Genomic DNA, 14957 nt, shown 5'->3' on the forward strand with positions numbered 1-14957 from the left:
GGAATTGAACTCAGTAGTGCCCTTGTTGTGACATAGAGAAATAAAAAGAAGTACAAACATCAACATACGGGATGGCTTTGTCAAAATGAGATTAGAACGTCCTGACTTCCCTTCCATCAAATCCTATATCCAATTTTGTCGATCCACCATGTCATCTTCTAGCTTTATCTTTGCGTTCTAACGTCTCCCCATCGCTCCCTGACACCCCCCATAATCACTTCTGATACCCTACAGCGTGTCCTGACGGCGAGCGATGGAAGAGGAGCATGTCGGAGGATCGGCCATTGTGCGAGAGGAGCTGCGAGGATATTTACACCCCGACGCCCGTCAACTGCAGCCGCTCCTCGGAGGGCTGCGTGTGTCAGGGGGGACTTTATCGTAACACGGAGGGTGTTTGTGTCATCCCTGCTCTCTGCCCTTGCCACGACCGGGGCGTTGTACGGGAGGTGAACACTCACACACACAAACACACACACCTTGTCGCTATTGGTGTTATCTCTGAACCTCATCATACCATAGCATTGATGCTAACTCCCATTCACTCCTATTGTGTTATTTACTCATAAAGAAGCGCTGATAAGAAGATGAGTGACAAGCCCTGTAGGCCACATTACACCACAATGCTTCTCCTGCCCTCAGCGCCATCAATTATGCATGCTTTGCTGTAGAAAGCCAGCACTCTGACCGCAACGGGGCAAGCCTGCCAGGAATAATTTATGAACAAAGGGATATTATGGGATTATAAGTATTAATCATACTCTGACAAGAGGTCAGATCCTCTTTTCCTGATGTCTCTTTTCAAGCCTTTCATTTTTCCTTTCAGTAACTTAGCTCTTTTTTGCAGCCCTTTACAGCAACATCAGTCATGCAATCGAAAAAAAAGTGATAATGAAGTTCACTTCATAGTTAACGTCATTACGTATCCCAAGCGGCAGTGCGGTAAAGAAAAGGAAAGCCATCCATCACCATGGAAGTGAAAATTATAATTTAAATTTAAAAAAAAATAGAAATTAATAGAAAAAATTAAAAATAATTTGTTGAGGGTTTTGGATGTTGTACCGTAAGAATTTCTAAAATCACAAATACTTCAACTCGCTGTTATAGTTAATCTTCAAACAGCTAAAATAATGCAGAAGGCTAAAAATAAAGCCATAGCATTTCAGTATCAAACTATGGAATGGATTGAGTAGGGAACTCACAATGCACAACAACTTAAACAAAATGAAAATGAAAATGAAAATGAAAATGAAAATGAAAATGAAAATGAAAATGAAAATGAAAATGAAAATGAAAATGAAAATGAAAATGAAAATGAAAATGAAAATGAAAATGAATTAAAATTAAAATTAAAATTAAAATTAAAATTAAAATTAAAATTAAAATTAAAATTAAAATTAAAATTAAAATTAAAATTAAAATTAAAATTAAAATTAAAATTAAAATTAAAATTAAAATTAAAATTAAGGCAGCACGGTAGTCAAGTGGTTAGCGCGCAGACCTCACAGCTAGGAGACCAGGGTTCAATTCCACCCTTGGCCATCTCTGAATGTTTCCTCCCACATTCCAAAAACATGCTAGGTTAATTGGCGACTCCAAATTGTCCATAGGTATGAATGTGAGTGTGAATGGTTGTTTGTCTATATGTGCCCTGTGATTGGCTGGCCACCAGTCCAGGGTGTACCCCGCCTCTCGCCCGAAGACAGTTGGGATAGGCTCCAGCACCCCCGCGACCCTCGTGTGGAAAAAGTGGTAGAAAATGAATTAAAATTAAAATTAAAATTAAAATTAAAATTAAAATTAAAATTAAAATTAAAATTAAAATTAAAATTAAAATTAAAATTAAAATTAAAATTAAAATTAAAATTAAAATTAAAATTAAAAACTCATGTGATGCATTCAATTGTAATTTGATGCATGTTCTGATGCATGAGTGTGAATGGTTGTTTGTCTATATGTGCCCTGTGATTGGCTGGCGACCAGTCCAGGGTCTCGTGAATGAAGTTCACTTCATAGTTAATAATTACGTCTCCCAAGCAGCAGTGCGGTAAAGAAAAAGGAAAGCCATCCATCACCATGGAAGTGAAAATTATCATTTAAATAAAATAAATAAAAATCAAAAAAAATAATAGAAAGGCCGAAGTGAACAAATATAAAAATATAAATAAATATATATATAAAAAATAATAAATTAATAAAATAAAGTAAAAAAATAGAATATTTTTTTCATTATATTAGGAAAGCAGGAAGTGAACAAATGTAACAGTTACTGATTGTAAAAGTACCAGATGGAGGGGTAGGATTTAATAAGCTTTGCTTCTTCCCACTCCTTTTGGACATGTGGAACTGTGAACTGATTATGTGATGCATTCAATTGTAATCTGATGCATGTTCAAATGCAATTACCATAATACCCACCAATCCTGTCATGATCAGTATTCAGGATCAAGATTATTAAATTCTAGAGGGGTCATGGATTCTGTGAGCTGTTACAATGAGGAGGTTATCTAAGGTTATCTACCTTTAAAGACCCTCAACAGCTTCTCCAATCAGCCACCTCTTTGTCCATCATGGCAAATAATGGCCATCGGTTGAACCTAAGCAACGTCTGTGATAAATGTTGGGACCCTACTATGTGTTATTGGAATGATATGTGTTATTACAACACACACTTTTACAACAGTGAGGTGAAGTCTACTCTATGCAACAAAGTCAGTGAACTCATTGATCCTGAGCTATATGAGCAGCTGCCCTTCATTAATATTTCATTGACTGGGACAGAGTTTTGAGCGGAAATATTAATGCTGCATATTTGTTTCTGTGTGTGTGTGTGTGTGTGTGAGCCAGGCAGGGTCGGATTGGGAGGAGGATTGCCTGTCATGTCGTTGTGTGAACGGGAAGAAAGTTTGCCAGCCGAAGTGCCCTGAACTCCACTGTAATGAGGTAAAACACACTCACTAGCGCTTAGCTACAATATATTGGAATATTACATCAAGTTAGTTGTCACAACACAAAAGCAGACTGTGGTATGAAAAGAACGTATTTTAACTCCCGAGTATAAGTCGCATTTGTCAACAAAAACAAAACGCGGGGCGTGCCGGAGCCTATCCCAGCTGTCTTCAGGCGAGAGGCGGGATACACCCTGGACTGGTCGCCAGCCAATCACATGGCACATATAGACAAACAACCATTCACACTCACATTCATACCTATGGACAATTTGGAGTCGCCAATTAGCCTAGCATGTTTTTTGGAAACCCACGCATGCACGGGGAGGCTGTGGGTGGAATTGAACTCAGGTCTCCTAGCTGTGGGGCCTGCATGCTAACCACTTGTCCGCCATGCAGCCCCATTTTTACTTTTACAAAACATTTACAATAAATTCACAAGAGAAGAAGATGCAGCAAAAGGGAGTGGGTAATATTTACATTAACAAAGAGACACATTGAAGCTACAGACATTAAATATGTCACATTTTTATAGTATGTGGTTAACTCATTCCATACCAGCCATTTTTACATGTTTGATTTTGACAGATTTTTCAAGGCACACAGATTATTATGTTCTTGAGCTATACAGACATAGAAAGATTAGACTCTCATCTTGCATCAGAAACAAAATCTTGTTTCTCCCTTTTTCTGTTCTTTTGTAATCAGCAGTAGAACATGCTACCTGCGATTAATTTTTAGTTACAATAATCCTTTGTTAATCATGATTAATTGGTTCCAGCCCCAATTGTGATGAGGGAATTTTCATGAAGTAGGATAAATGGAATGTTTTCATAGTAAGACCATCACATTTTTTTAACATTAGAGTCCTCTAGACATGAAATAACACCCCTATAGTCATCTTTACATTCATATTACCCAATATAGTCAACATAATAACATAAAATAAGGGATGTGTGTGTTGCTTTAAATGTGTTCCAACACATGAGGAGCTGAGTTGGGGGGTGGCAGGAAGTGACATTGAGGGACCCGAGTAGAGTGTCAGCTTGGTGTGTAGCTAGTGTTAGGGATCGTTGTGCCTGTTGTGAGATCATTCAAATCTGCAATAAAATTATGTAATTTTATGGTCATATCACCTTGTACTTCGGTACGTGACCAAAAAATAAATAAATAAATTAAAAGATTTAAACATTTAAAAATTCAAATTAATAAAATAAAGTAAAACAAATATAAACAACTTAATTATATTAGGAAAGTAGGAAAATAAAAATTAATAAAAATGTATAAAATAAATACAATTAATAAAATAAAGTAAAAAATAAAAGCCTGTTGTTCCGGTGATCAAGTCTGGTGCTTGTGTGTCTCACCGAACATTACAGTCACATTGGTTAACTGTGAATGGTTGTTTGTCTATATGTGCCCTGTGATTGGCTGGCCACCAGTCCAGGGTGTACCCCGCCTCTCGCCCGAAGACAGCTGGGATAGGCTCCAGCACGCCCGTGACCCTTGTAAGGATAAGCGGGAGAAAATGAATGGACGGGTGGATGGACACTGTCGAGTGGTTAGCACGCAGGCCTCACAGCTAGAAGACCTGAGTTCAATTCCACCCTCTGCCATCTTTGTGTGGAGTTTGCATGTTCTCCCCGTGCATGTGTGGGTTTTTTCCGGGTACTCCGGTTTCCTCCCACATTCCAAAAACATGCTAGGTTAATTGGCGACTCCAAATTGTCCATAGGTATGAATGTGAGTGTGAATGGTTGTTTGTCTATATGTGCCCTGTGATTGGCTGGCCACCATTCCAGGATCTTGCCCGAAGACAGCTGGGATAGGCTCCAGCACGCCCTTGTGAGGATAAGCGACAGAAAATGAATGAATGAATGAACTTCTGCCACCTTGTGGCCATTTTTTCATCTTAAAACTGTGCTGTCTTCTATTGTGGAGTTGCATCATCACCTATAAACACCTTGTTAATGCTCCGGTGATAAATGCTTGCATTTCCAATTATCTCAATGGGCGCTAATAGGCCCACATGTACATTTACAAGTTGTCAAAGGGTTGGGGATCACCACAAAGTGCACTTTAGCTTTCACAGACAATGAAAATGTTAGCGTTTTGGCATATCACCACAATCAATACAAGCGGTTTACTGTGATTGTACAAATGTTTGTGTCTGTTCCAGCCAGCTATTGATTTCTCTTTTGTATTAGGAACAAAACTTTTCTCAACTTTTTCCAACATACTTTTTGTAGCGCATTTATCAGGTGGACAAATATGTTGCTTTATGCAAGGTTCTTTACTGTGGCACACCTGGAGGACAAGTCATAATGGTGCTTGCTTGATGATCCACACCGACCACCATTTTTCACTGTTAACTGGCCTGCAGGCTGCAAAGATAGACAATACCCATAACACATAGTACTCCCTTGCGCAATTGCTGCACAGTTTTGGGGAATATGTTGTTTTTGTATGCACAGTAGAGACATATTCATGTTACATGTGTAGCTTTAAGCCACGATACAGGACATGGTGGCAGGCTGGTTTCAATAAAGTTGTTAGTTCAAAGGTCATCTCACACACCAAAAGGCAACGTGCCAAAGTAACAAAGAAGGCTAGGAGGCACAGGTTAAGCTAACATAAAACTCACAAAGGAGACTAATGCCAATGATCATCCATAAGAACACTCTTCCCCTAACTTGCAGACATATTTAAGTCCTCAATATTAGTATAATACACATAAGTACAACTTAACTTAGAAATTAATTATTTTATCTTTTCTATGCTGATATTACATTAACACTATGTTTCTGATCCGGCTGCACGGCGGTGAGTGGTTAGTATACAGGCCACACAGCTAAGAGACCTGAGTTCGATTCCACCCTTACAAAAATATGTATGCTAGGTTAATTGGCGACCCCAAATTGTCCATCGGTATGAATGTGAGTGTGAATGGTTGTTTGTCTGTATGTGCCCTGTGATTGGCTGCCGACCAGTCCCCGCCTCTCGCCCGAAGACAACTGAGATAGGCTCCATCACGACCGCAACCCTCGTGAGGATAAGCGGTAGAAAATGAATGAATGTATATATTTATATATATTATATATATATTTCTGACCCACTCATACTTATATACGTATAATATAATATAATATAATATAATATAATATAATATAATATAATATAATATAATATAATATAATATAATATAATATAATATAATATAATATAATATAATATAATATAATATAATATAACATTATATAACATTATATAATAATATATATAATAATCATCATATCATATAAAATTAAAATTAAAAAATATAAAAATATAATAAGAAATAATAATAATATATAATAAATAAATAAAAATATAATAATTTTAGTATCTTATGACTTTTCCATTCTCCATGAATCCTTTATCTACTGGCAGTTTTTATTATACAGGGATGGTATACGTTATGAATTTGCTGGGTATACATGCTATACTTAAAGGAGCGTCAGATAATGAGTCATGCGAATGAAATACAATACACAGTTTTAGTGGATAATCACTTCTATTTATTACAATGAAATATATTAGCAAACACAAGTAAACAAGCTGTTTTTCCAAATCGGATTCTGAACTGGGGCGGTCTTTTTGTCTCAGGTGGTGTTTGAACACGCCTTTAAGAACGTGTGGGATGTTCTCTAAAAGTCACCGGATGAATCCAATCAATACGTGACTATCCCATCCACCCACAAGCGAGTACTTTGGTGCGGTGGTTCTTAACTGGTTTGCCGGTCCCAGACATGAGGTTACTTTTTGACTTTTCTATGTATTTAATATTTATCAATGTTTCAATTTGCATTTATTGAAGAACTGCACCATCTTTTTGTAATTGTTCCGATGTGCATAACGGATTATGGTGAGGTTTTACGTATATATTCTGGTGAGCAGTCACGTCCCTGCTTCTGCATGGAAGGCAGCAGTAGTAATACACATGGGTGCTTAGATGGTCATCTTGCAGGAAACATCCATCTGAGTGGTCAATTATGTATGGAAACTGTACAACCAGGCAGACCAATAAGGAGAAAAAGCCTCCACATAAAATATGGATCCATTTTTGTAGTCCTTTTGACAGGTACAATGTTGGCATCCACATTTATTTTGACTCTATCCGGTCCTGCTTCAGATAGAAATAGTAAAGCTGATAAAAAAAAATTTTACTGATGTAAAATATGTAGCTGTTGCCGTAAATGGATACACCGTAAAACATGTGATTAATTTTTAGTTACAATAATACCTTGTTAATCATGATTAATTGATTCCAGCCCCAATTGTGATGAGGGAATTTCTGTGAAGTGGGATAAATGGAATGTTTTCTAGTAAGACCATCACATTTTTTTTACATTAGAGCCCTCTAGACATGAAATAACACCCCTATAGTCACCTTTACACTCATATTACCCAATATAGTTAACATAGTAACATAAAATAAGGCTTGTGTGTGTTGCTGTAAATGTGTTCCAACGCATGCGGAGCTGAGTTGGGGGGGGGCAGGAAGTGACATTGACGGTTCGGAGTTGAGTTTCAGCTGTTGTGAGATCATTCAAACCTGCAATATAAGCACGGTGATCAAGTCTGGTGCTTGTATGTCTCACCGAACATTACAGTCACATTGGTTAGCACGTAGGTCTCACAGCTAGAAGACCCGAGTTCGATTCCATTCTCGGCCATCTACAAGTTTGATTCTATTTAACCAAAGCTGCACGGTGGACAAGTTGTTAGCCTGCAGGCCACACAGCGAGGTGACCTGAGTTCGATTCCACCGTCGGCCATATCTGTGTGGAGTTTGCATGTTCTCCCCGTGCATGCGTGGGTTTTCTATTTAGCCAAGGCTTCACACCGGTGGTGTGGTTAGCGCGCAGGCCGCACAGCTAGGCAACCCGAGTTCGATTACACTCTCGGCCATCTCTGTGTGGAGTTTGCATGTTCTCCCCGTGCATGCGTGGATTTTCTCCGGGTACTCCAGTTTTTTCCCACATTCCAAAAACATGCTAGGTTAATTAGCAACTCCAAATTGTCCATAGGTATGAATGTGAGTGTGAATGGTGGTTTGTCTATATGTGCCCTGTGATTGGCTGGCGACCAGTCCAGGGTCTCGCCTGAAGACAGCTGGGATATTACATTACATTATGGTCACATCACTGACACCTAGTGGCCAGTGTATAATATTACATATCATCACATTGTGTTTGGATGTGTCTTCTGAATGCCTTAGGTTTGAATTATATTTCTTTTAGCCATTTGCATGCTTCAGAATGTTTAATTTAGACAAAAATATGTGGTGCTACTTTACGCCTCCAAACCGTGCCGCCGTCCATGGCTGGATTTTCCCAGTCATGTCACATCTCTCGGGTTTCCACTTCAGATTATACAGTTTGTGTTGGGAATAACAATAACCTGAGCAAGCAGTTAACTGATACAGTGCTTGGTTATACTTTTCAGATGACATCTATATTATAGGTTGTCCAAATCCTGCTTGCACACAGCAGCGTACGAATAATGACTACTTTTTGGGCTAACTTTCTCTGTGCTAACTTTCCCTGACAACTGCGACTTACACAGTACGGATGGCCAAATGTAAACAAGCCTTAAAATAGCAGGATGGAACAGATAGAAGAAGATGATGTGGTCGTCAGGGACGACTCAATTATCTTCTTTACACAAGTATGTGAATGTATGTCTTTAGAGCAACTGTGCCGAGGTAAAAATAAAATCTGCTGACATGCAGAACTTTCAAGGTGAGCGGAATGCACGGCGAGATTCAGAGGTAGACGAGTCTGCTGAGCGTTTTCAGCGACGGTGCAAGCAGCAGGTCTGCCGGTGGTATTTTTACTAGCATTCTGTAATCCCTCCGCCTACCCTCAGACACACAAAGTTCTGACTCAGGAAAAGCGCTGCTTCTCCTTGTTGGTATGACAAAGGTCATTTCATGCATTACTGTCAGTGTCATTGTTATTTATGTCTGTGCTAAAGTCTCAGCCAGCACATTGGCCATGTATGAAGGTTGTTATTCCTGTTGTTATATGCAGCCTCGAAGGTTGGACACAATTCATAAAGGATGCTGGAGTTTAACTTCTGGGAAAAACAAATAGAATAGACACAATTTCATTTGTATGGAGTTTGCATGTTCTCCCCGTGCATGCGTGGGTTTTCTTTTGCTGCACGGTGGTGAAGTGGTTAGAGTGCCAGCCACACAGCTAGGTGACCCGAGTTCGATTCCACCCTCAGCCATCTCTGTGTGGAGTTTTGTCCTCCAGGTGTGCTACTGTAAAGACTCCACGCATGTTCTCCCCGTGAATGCGTGGGTTTTCTGTTTAGCCAAGGCTGCACGTTGGACAAGTGGTTAGCGCACAGGCCACACAGCTAGGTGACCCAAGTTCGATTCCACCCTCGGCCATCTCTGTGTAGAGTTTGCATGTTCTCCTCGTGCATGCGTGGGTTTTCTGTTTTTTCTGGGTAAAGTGGTTAGTGCGCCAGACACACAGCTAGGCGACCTGAGTTCGATTCCACCCTCGGCTATCTCTGTGTGGAGTTTGCATGTTCTCACTGTGCACGCGTGGGTTTTCTGTTTAGCGACCGCTGCACTAAGTGGTTAGTGCGCCAGCCACACAGCTAGGCGACCTGAGTTCGATTACACCCACGGTCATCTCTGTGTGGAGTTTGCATGTTCTCCCTGTGCATGCACGGGTTTTCTGTTTTGCCAAGGCTGCACGGTGGTCAAGTGGTTAGCGCACAGGCCACACAGCTAGGCGACTCAAGTTCGATTCCACCCTCGGCCATCTCTGTGTGGAGTTTGCATGTTCTCACCGTGCATGCGTGGGTTTTCTATTTAGCGAAGGCTGCACGGTAGAGAAGTGGTTAGTGCGCCAGCCACACAGCTAGGTGACCCGAGTTCGATTACACCCTTGGCCATCTCTGTGTGGAGTTTGCATGTTCTCCTTGTACATGCGTGGGTTTTTTGTTTAGCCAAGGCTGCATGGTGGACTAGTGGTTAGCGCACAGGCCACACAGTTAGGCGACCTGAGTTCGATTCCACCCTTGGCCAGCTGTGGAGTTTGCATGTTCTCCCCGTGCATGCGTGGGTTTTCTGTTTAGCCAAGGCTGCACGGTGTTCAAGTAGTTAGTGCGCCAGCCACACAGCTAGGCGACCTGAGTTCGATTCCACCCTCGGCCATCTCTGTGTGGAGTTTGCTGGTGATACTGTTCCTCATCTCTCAAGCAAACCTAGCCATCATCATTATCACTTACAACTGGATCTTGAGCACCACTGTGGCATCAACTGCTATTGTTACATAGCATTATCTAAATATCTTGTTATCATCCATTCAGGTCATTGTATTCGCAGGTCTTATCCATTTGATAAGACCCAAACATGGTTTGGTTTTCGAAAATGTTGTGACTTGGGGTCTTTGAATACTGTGATTCTTCCAGGTGATTGGATTCTTTTCTTCAATGGAGTGGAAGGGATGAAAGGATAGAATTATATACAAGAGAAATGTGGTGTCGTGTTGGCTTCCCTTCCTTCTCTGTCCAGAATGTGTACATTTCTGCCCTCAAAAGAATGCTGTTTCTCTTTGAGATGCAGTCTTGACCTGAAGAGTTAGTCTGTGTTGTGACATGCATCTGCTGAGTGGAAATCTGTGCATTCCTCACTGTACTGTACAGCATATACAGTACAGCAGATTGTTTTAAATAACATTACTCATGTATTTACTTGGGCCGCACGGCGGTCGAGTGGTTGGTGCGCAGACCTCACAGCTAGGAGACCAGGGTTCAATTCCACCCTCGGCCATCTCTGTGTGGAGTTGGCATGTTCTCCCCGTGCATGCGTGGGTTTTCTCCGGGTACTCCGGTTTCCTCCCACATTCCAAAAACATGCTAGGTTAATTGGCGACTCCAAATTGTCCATAGGTATGAATGTGAGTGTGAATGGTTGTTTGTCTATATGTGCCCTGTGATTGGCTGGCCACCAGTCCAGGGTGTACCCCGCCTCTCGCCCGAAGACAGCTGGGATAGGCTCCAGCACCCCCCGCGATCCTCGTGAGAATAAGCGGTAGAAAATGGGTGAATGAATGATTATATGAGAAACAAACTAAACAATAAAGAAAGAAAAATAGATGACAGAAAAACGGGAATTGAGTCAAAATAACAAGAAGAAAGTAAAAATAATGGGAAATTTTAAAAACACAGCGAGAATAATGTCAAAATATGTATGCTAACAATGAAATGTCGTAACTTTACGTGAAAATTGTAATATGATGAAAAAGAATGTTATTTTGATAGCAAAATATACAAATATTAATGAAAAACTCTCTCTTTTTTAAGTTTTAAGTAGAAAAAAGCTCATCTAAAAATTACATCGGGCAACAAGGTACAATATTATGGGAATAAATTAAAAATATTATGGAAATAAAATAAATATATATATAAATAAAATAAATATGAGGATAAGCGGTAGAAAATGAATGAATGAATGAATGAATGACTATATGAGAAACAAACAAAACAAAAAAATGTATTGCAGAAAAATTGGAATTGAGTCAAAATAATAATAAGAAAGTAAAAATAATGGGATTTTTTTTTAAAAACAGCAGCAATTTTACGAAAATAATGTCAGAGAAAAATGTATGCTAAAAAGAAAATGTTATATACAAGATAATGTTATTTTAATAGCAAATTGAACAAATATTAAATAAAAAACTCTGTTTTTAAGATTTAAGTAGAAAAAAGCTCATTTAAAAATTACATTGGGGAACAAGGTACAATATTATGGGAATAAATTAAAAATATTACGGAAAAAAAATATATATAGCAAATATGAGGATAAGCGGTAGAAAATGAATGAATGACTATATGAGAAACAAACAAAACGAAAAAAAATGTATTGCAGAAAAATTGGAATTGAGTCAAAATAATAAGAAGAAAGTAAAAATAATGGGAATTTTTTTTAAAAACAGCAGCAATTTTACAAAAATAATGTCAGAGAAAAATGTATGCTAAAAAGAAAATGTTATATACAAGATAATGTTATTTTAATAGCAAATTGAACAAATATTAAATAAAAAACTCTTTTTTTAAGATTTAAGTAGAAAAAAAGCTCATTTAAAAATTACATTGGGGAACAAGGTACAATATTATGGGAATAAATTAAAAATATTACGGAAAAAAATATATATATATAGCAAATATGAGGATAAGCGGTAGAAAATGAATGAATGACTATATGAGAAACAAACAAAACAAAAAAATGTATTGCAGAAAAATTGGAATTGTGTCAAAATAATAAGAAGAAAGTAAAAAATAATGGGAATTTTTGTTTAAAAAACAGCAGCAATTTTATGAAAATAATGTCAGAGAAAAATGTATACTAAAAAATGTTATATACAAGATAATGTTATTTTAATAGCAAATTGAACAAATATTAAATAAAAAACTCTTTTTTAAGATTTAAGTAGAAAAAAGCTCATTTAAAAATTACATTGGGGAACAAGGTACAATATTATGGGAATAAATTAAAAATATTACGGAAAAAAAAAATATATATATATATATATCGCAAATATGAGGATAAGCGGTAGAAAATGAATGAATGAATGAATGAATGACTATATGAGAAACAAACAAAACAAAAAAATGAATTGCCGAAAAATTGGAATTGAGTCAAAATAATAAGAAGAAAGTAAAAATAATGGGATTTTTTTTTTAAAAACAGCAGCAATTTTACGAAAATAATGTCAGAGAAAAATGTATGCTAAAAAGAAAATGTTATATACATACAAGATAATGTTATTTTAATAGCAAATTGAACAAATATTAAATAAAAAACTCTGTTTTTAAGATTTAAGTAGAAAAAAGCTCATTTAAAAATTACATTGGGGAACAAGGTACAATATTATGGGAATAAATTAAAAATATTACGGAAAAAATATATATATAGCAAATATGAGGATAAGCGGTAGAAAATGAATGAATGACTATATGAGAAACAAACAAAACAAAAAAAATGTATTGCAGAAAAATTGGAATTGAGTCAAAATAATAAGAAGAAAGTAAAAATTATGGGAATTTTTTTTTAAAAAAACAGCAGCAATTTTACGAAAATAATGTCAGAGAAAAATGTATGCTAAAAAGAAAATGTTATATACAAGATAATGTTATTTTAATAGCAAATTGAACAAATATTAAATAAAAAACTATTTTTTCAAGATTTAAGTAGAAAAAAGCTCATTTAAAAATTACATTGGGGAACAAGGTACAATATTATGGGAATAAATTAAAAATATTACGGAAAAAAAAAATATATATAGCAAATATGAGGATAAGCAGTAGAAAATGAATGAATGAATGATTACATGAGAAACAAACAACATATTCCACAAACCTCACATACACTCTCTGCTGAAAGTGCTTTAAATGATTGTGTTCATACACTCCTACCCTCTTAGTGAGTTTCTCCCACTACCCTTCAGGGAAGGCCGCAGGCGTTGCAGGAGTGGGAGGAAAAGTCCTCAGGGTGAACGGTTAGGTGTGTCGATGTTTGATAGAATAACGCTGCAAGATGGCTGAAGTTTGAGGCTTGAACCGAGTTCCGGTGTTGGTTGGTTGGTCGGTCGGTAGCTTGCTGTCAGACGTTGAGTCTCAGCATTTCCCGCAGCAGCTATTCTCAGACGGAAGCATCAAGGGAGCACCCGGCCTTTCTTTAGACCACAGTCTGAATCCCTCCTCCTCAGCGGCTTCCATGCCTCCCATTTACAGTACCTGATTTTTATTATGTCTTTTTATGAGATCACACTGAAGAAAGGACACTTTCATATAAAGTTTATATAACAGTGCAAATGTCATTTGACATCACGTCTCAAAATAACTTCTCACACAACCATTCATGGGCTGCATGGTGGATGAGTGGTTAGCGTGCAGGCCACACAGCTAGGAGACTCAAACTAAGGTAAATCCACAAAGAAGTTAGATATATTTTATTGATGTCCAATATTGATTTTTTTTTGCTGAAAACCGATATTATCCGACTCTCAATTCCCGATACCGATATCAACCAATACCGATACCGATAACATGACATCTCCTGTGATGGAATGAACACATATGTGTTGTATACAGTATTTTTTTTTATATCGGTTTTCATGATTAGGAACAAATCTGATACTGATATCAACCGATATCACATTTTTATGCTGATATCAGTCATCCCTAATTTATTTAAAGGTCTCATTGTTTTGAGGTTTATATTTTAGAATGTACTTCAGGCCAAATAAAAAACAAACCAAAAAGCTAAAAGTAGAAAAAAAAAATCTCTGTGTCGTGTTACTATTATTTCATTATTATTATGTATTCGTATTGGGCTGCACAAGTGTGCAGGCCTCGCAGCTAGGAGACCCGAGTTTGATTCCACCCTCGCCCATCTCTGTGTGGAGTTTGCATGTTCTCCCTCGTGCACTCCAGGTACTCCGGTTTCATTCCAAAAACATGCTAGGCTAATTGGTGACTCCAAATTGTCCATAGGTATGAATGTGAGTGTGAATGGTTGTTTGTCTATATGTGCCCTGTGATTGGCTGGCCACCAGTCCAGGCTGTACCCCGCCTCTCGTCCAAAGACAGCTGTGATAGGCTCCAGCACCCCCCCGTGACCCTCGTGAGGATAAGCAGTAGAAAATGAATGAATGGATGGACACCGTCGAGTGGTTATCACGCAGGCCTCACAGCTAGAAGACCCGAGTTCGATTCCACATTCGGCCATCTCTGTGTGGAGTTTGCATGTTCTCCCTGTGCATGCGTGGGTTTTTATCCCGGTACTCCGGTTTCCTCCCACATTCCAAAAACATGCTAGGTTAATTAGCGACTCCAAATTGCCCATAGGTATGAATGTGAGTGTGAATGGTTGTTTGTCTATATGTGCCCTGTGATTGGCTGGCGACCAGCTGGGATAGGCTCCAGCACCCCCTGTGACCCTCA

At 38.2% G+C, this 14957-nt stretch overlaps 1 protein-coding gene across 1 annotated transcript in view; it reads left to right on the forward strand.

Annotated features, from left to right (window-relative positions):
- Positions 1–14957, forward strand: part of sspo (SCO-spondin) — a 111409-nt gene that overhangs the window by 84966 nt on the left and 11486 nt on the right. Inside the window, exons 113-114 of the mRNA XM_078790496.1 lie at positions 235–446; positions 2845–2940. Coding sequence (XP_078646622.1) covers positions 235–446; positions 2845–2940 — 308 coding nt within the window. The remainder of the gene's footprint in view (positions 1–234; positions 447–2844; positions 2941–14957) is intronic.

The sequence above is a fragment of the Doryrhamphus excisus genome, linkage group LG5 (genome assembly GCF_037039965.1).
Source record: "Doryrhamphus excisus strain RoL-2023G ecotype Guam linkage group LG5, RoL_Dexc_Guam_v1.1, whole genome shotgun sequence".
Classification (NCBI taxonomy): Eukaryota; Metazoa; Chordata; class Actinopteri; order Syngnathiformes; family Syngnathidae; genus Doryrhamphus; species Doryrhamphus excisus.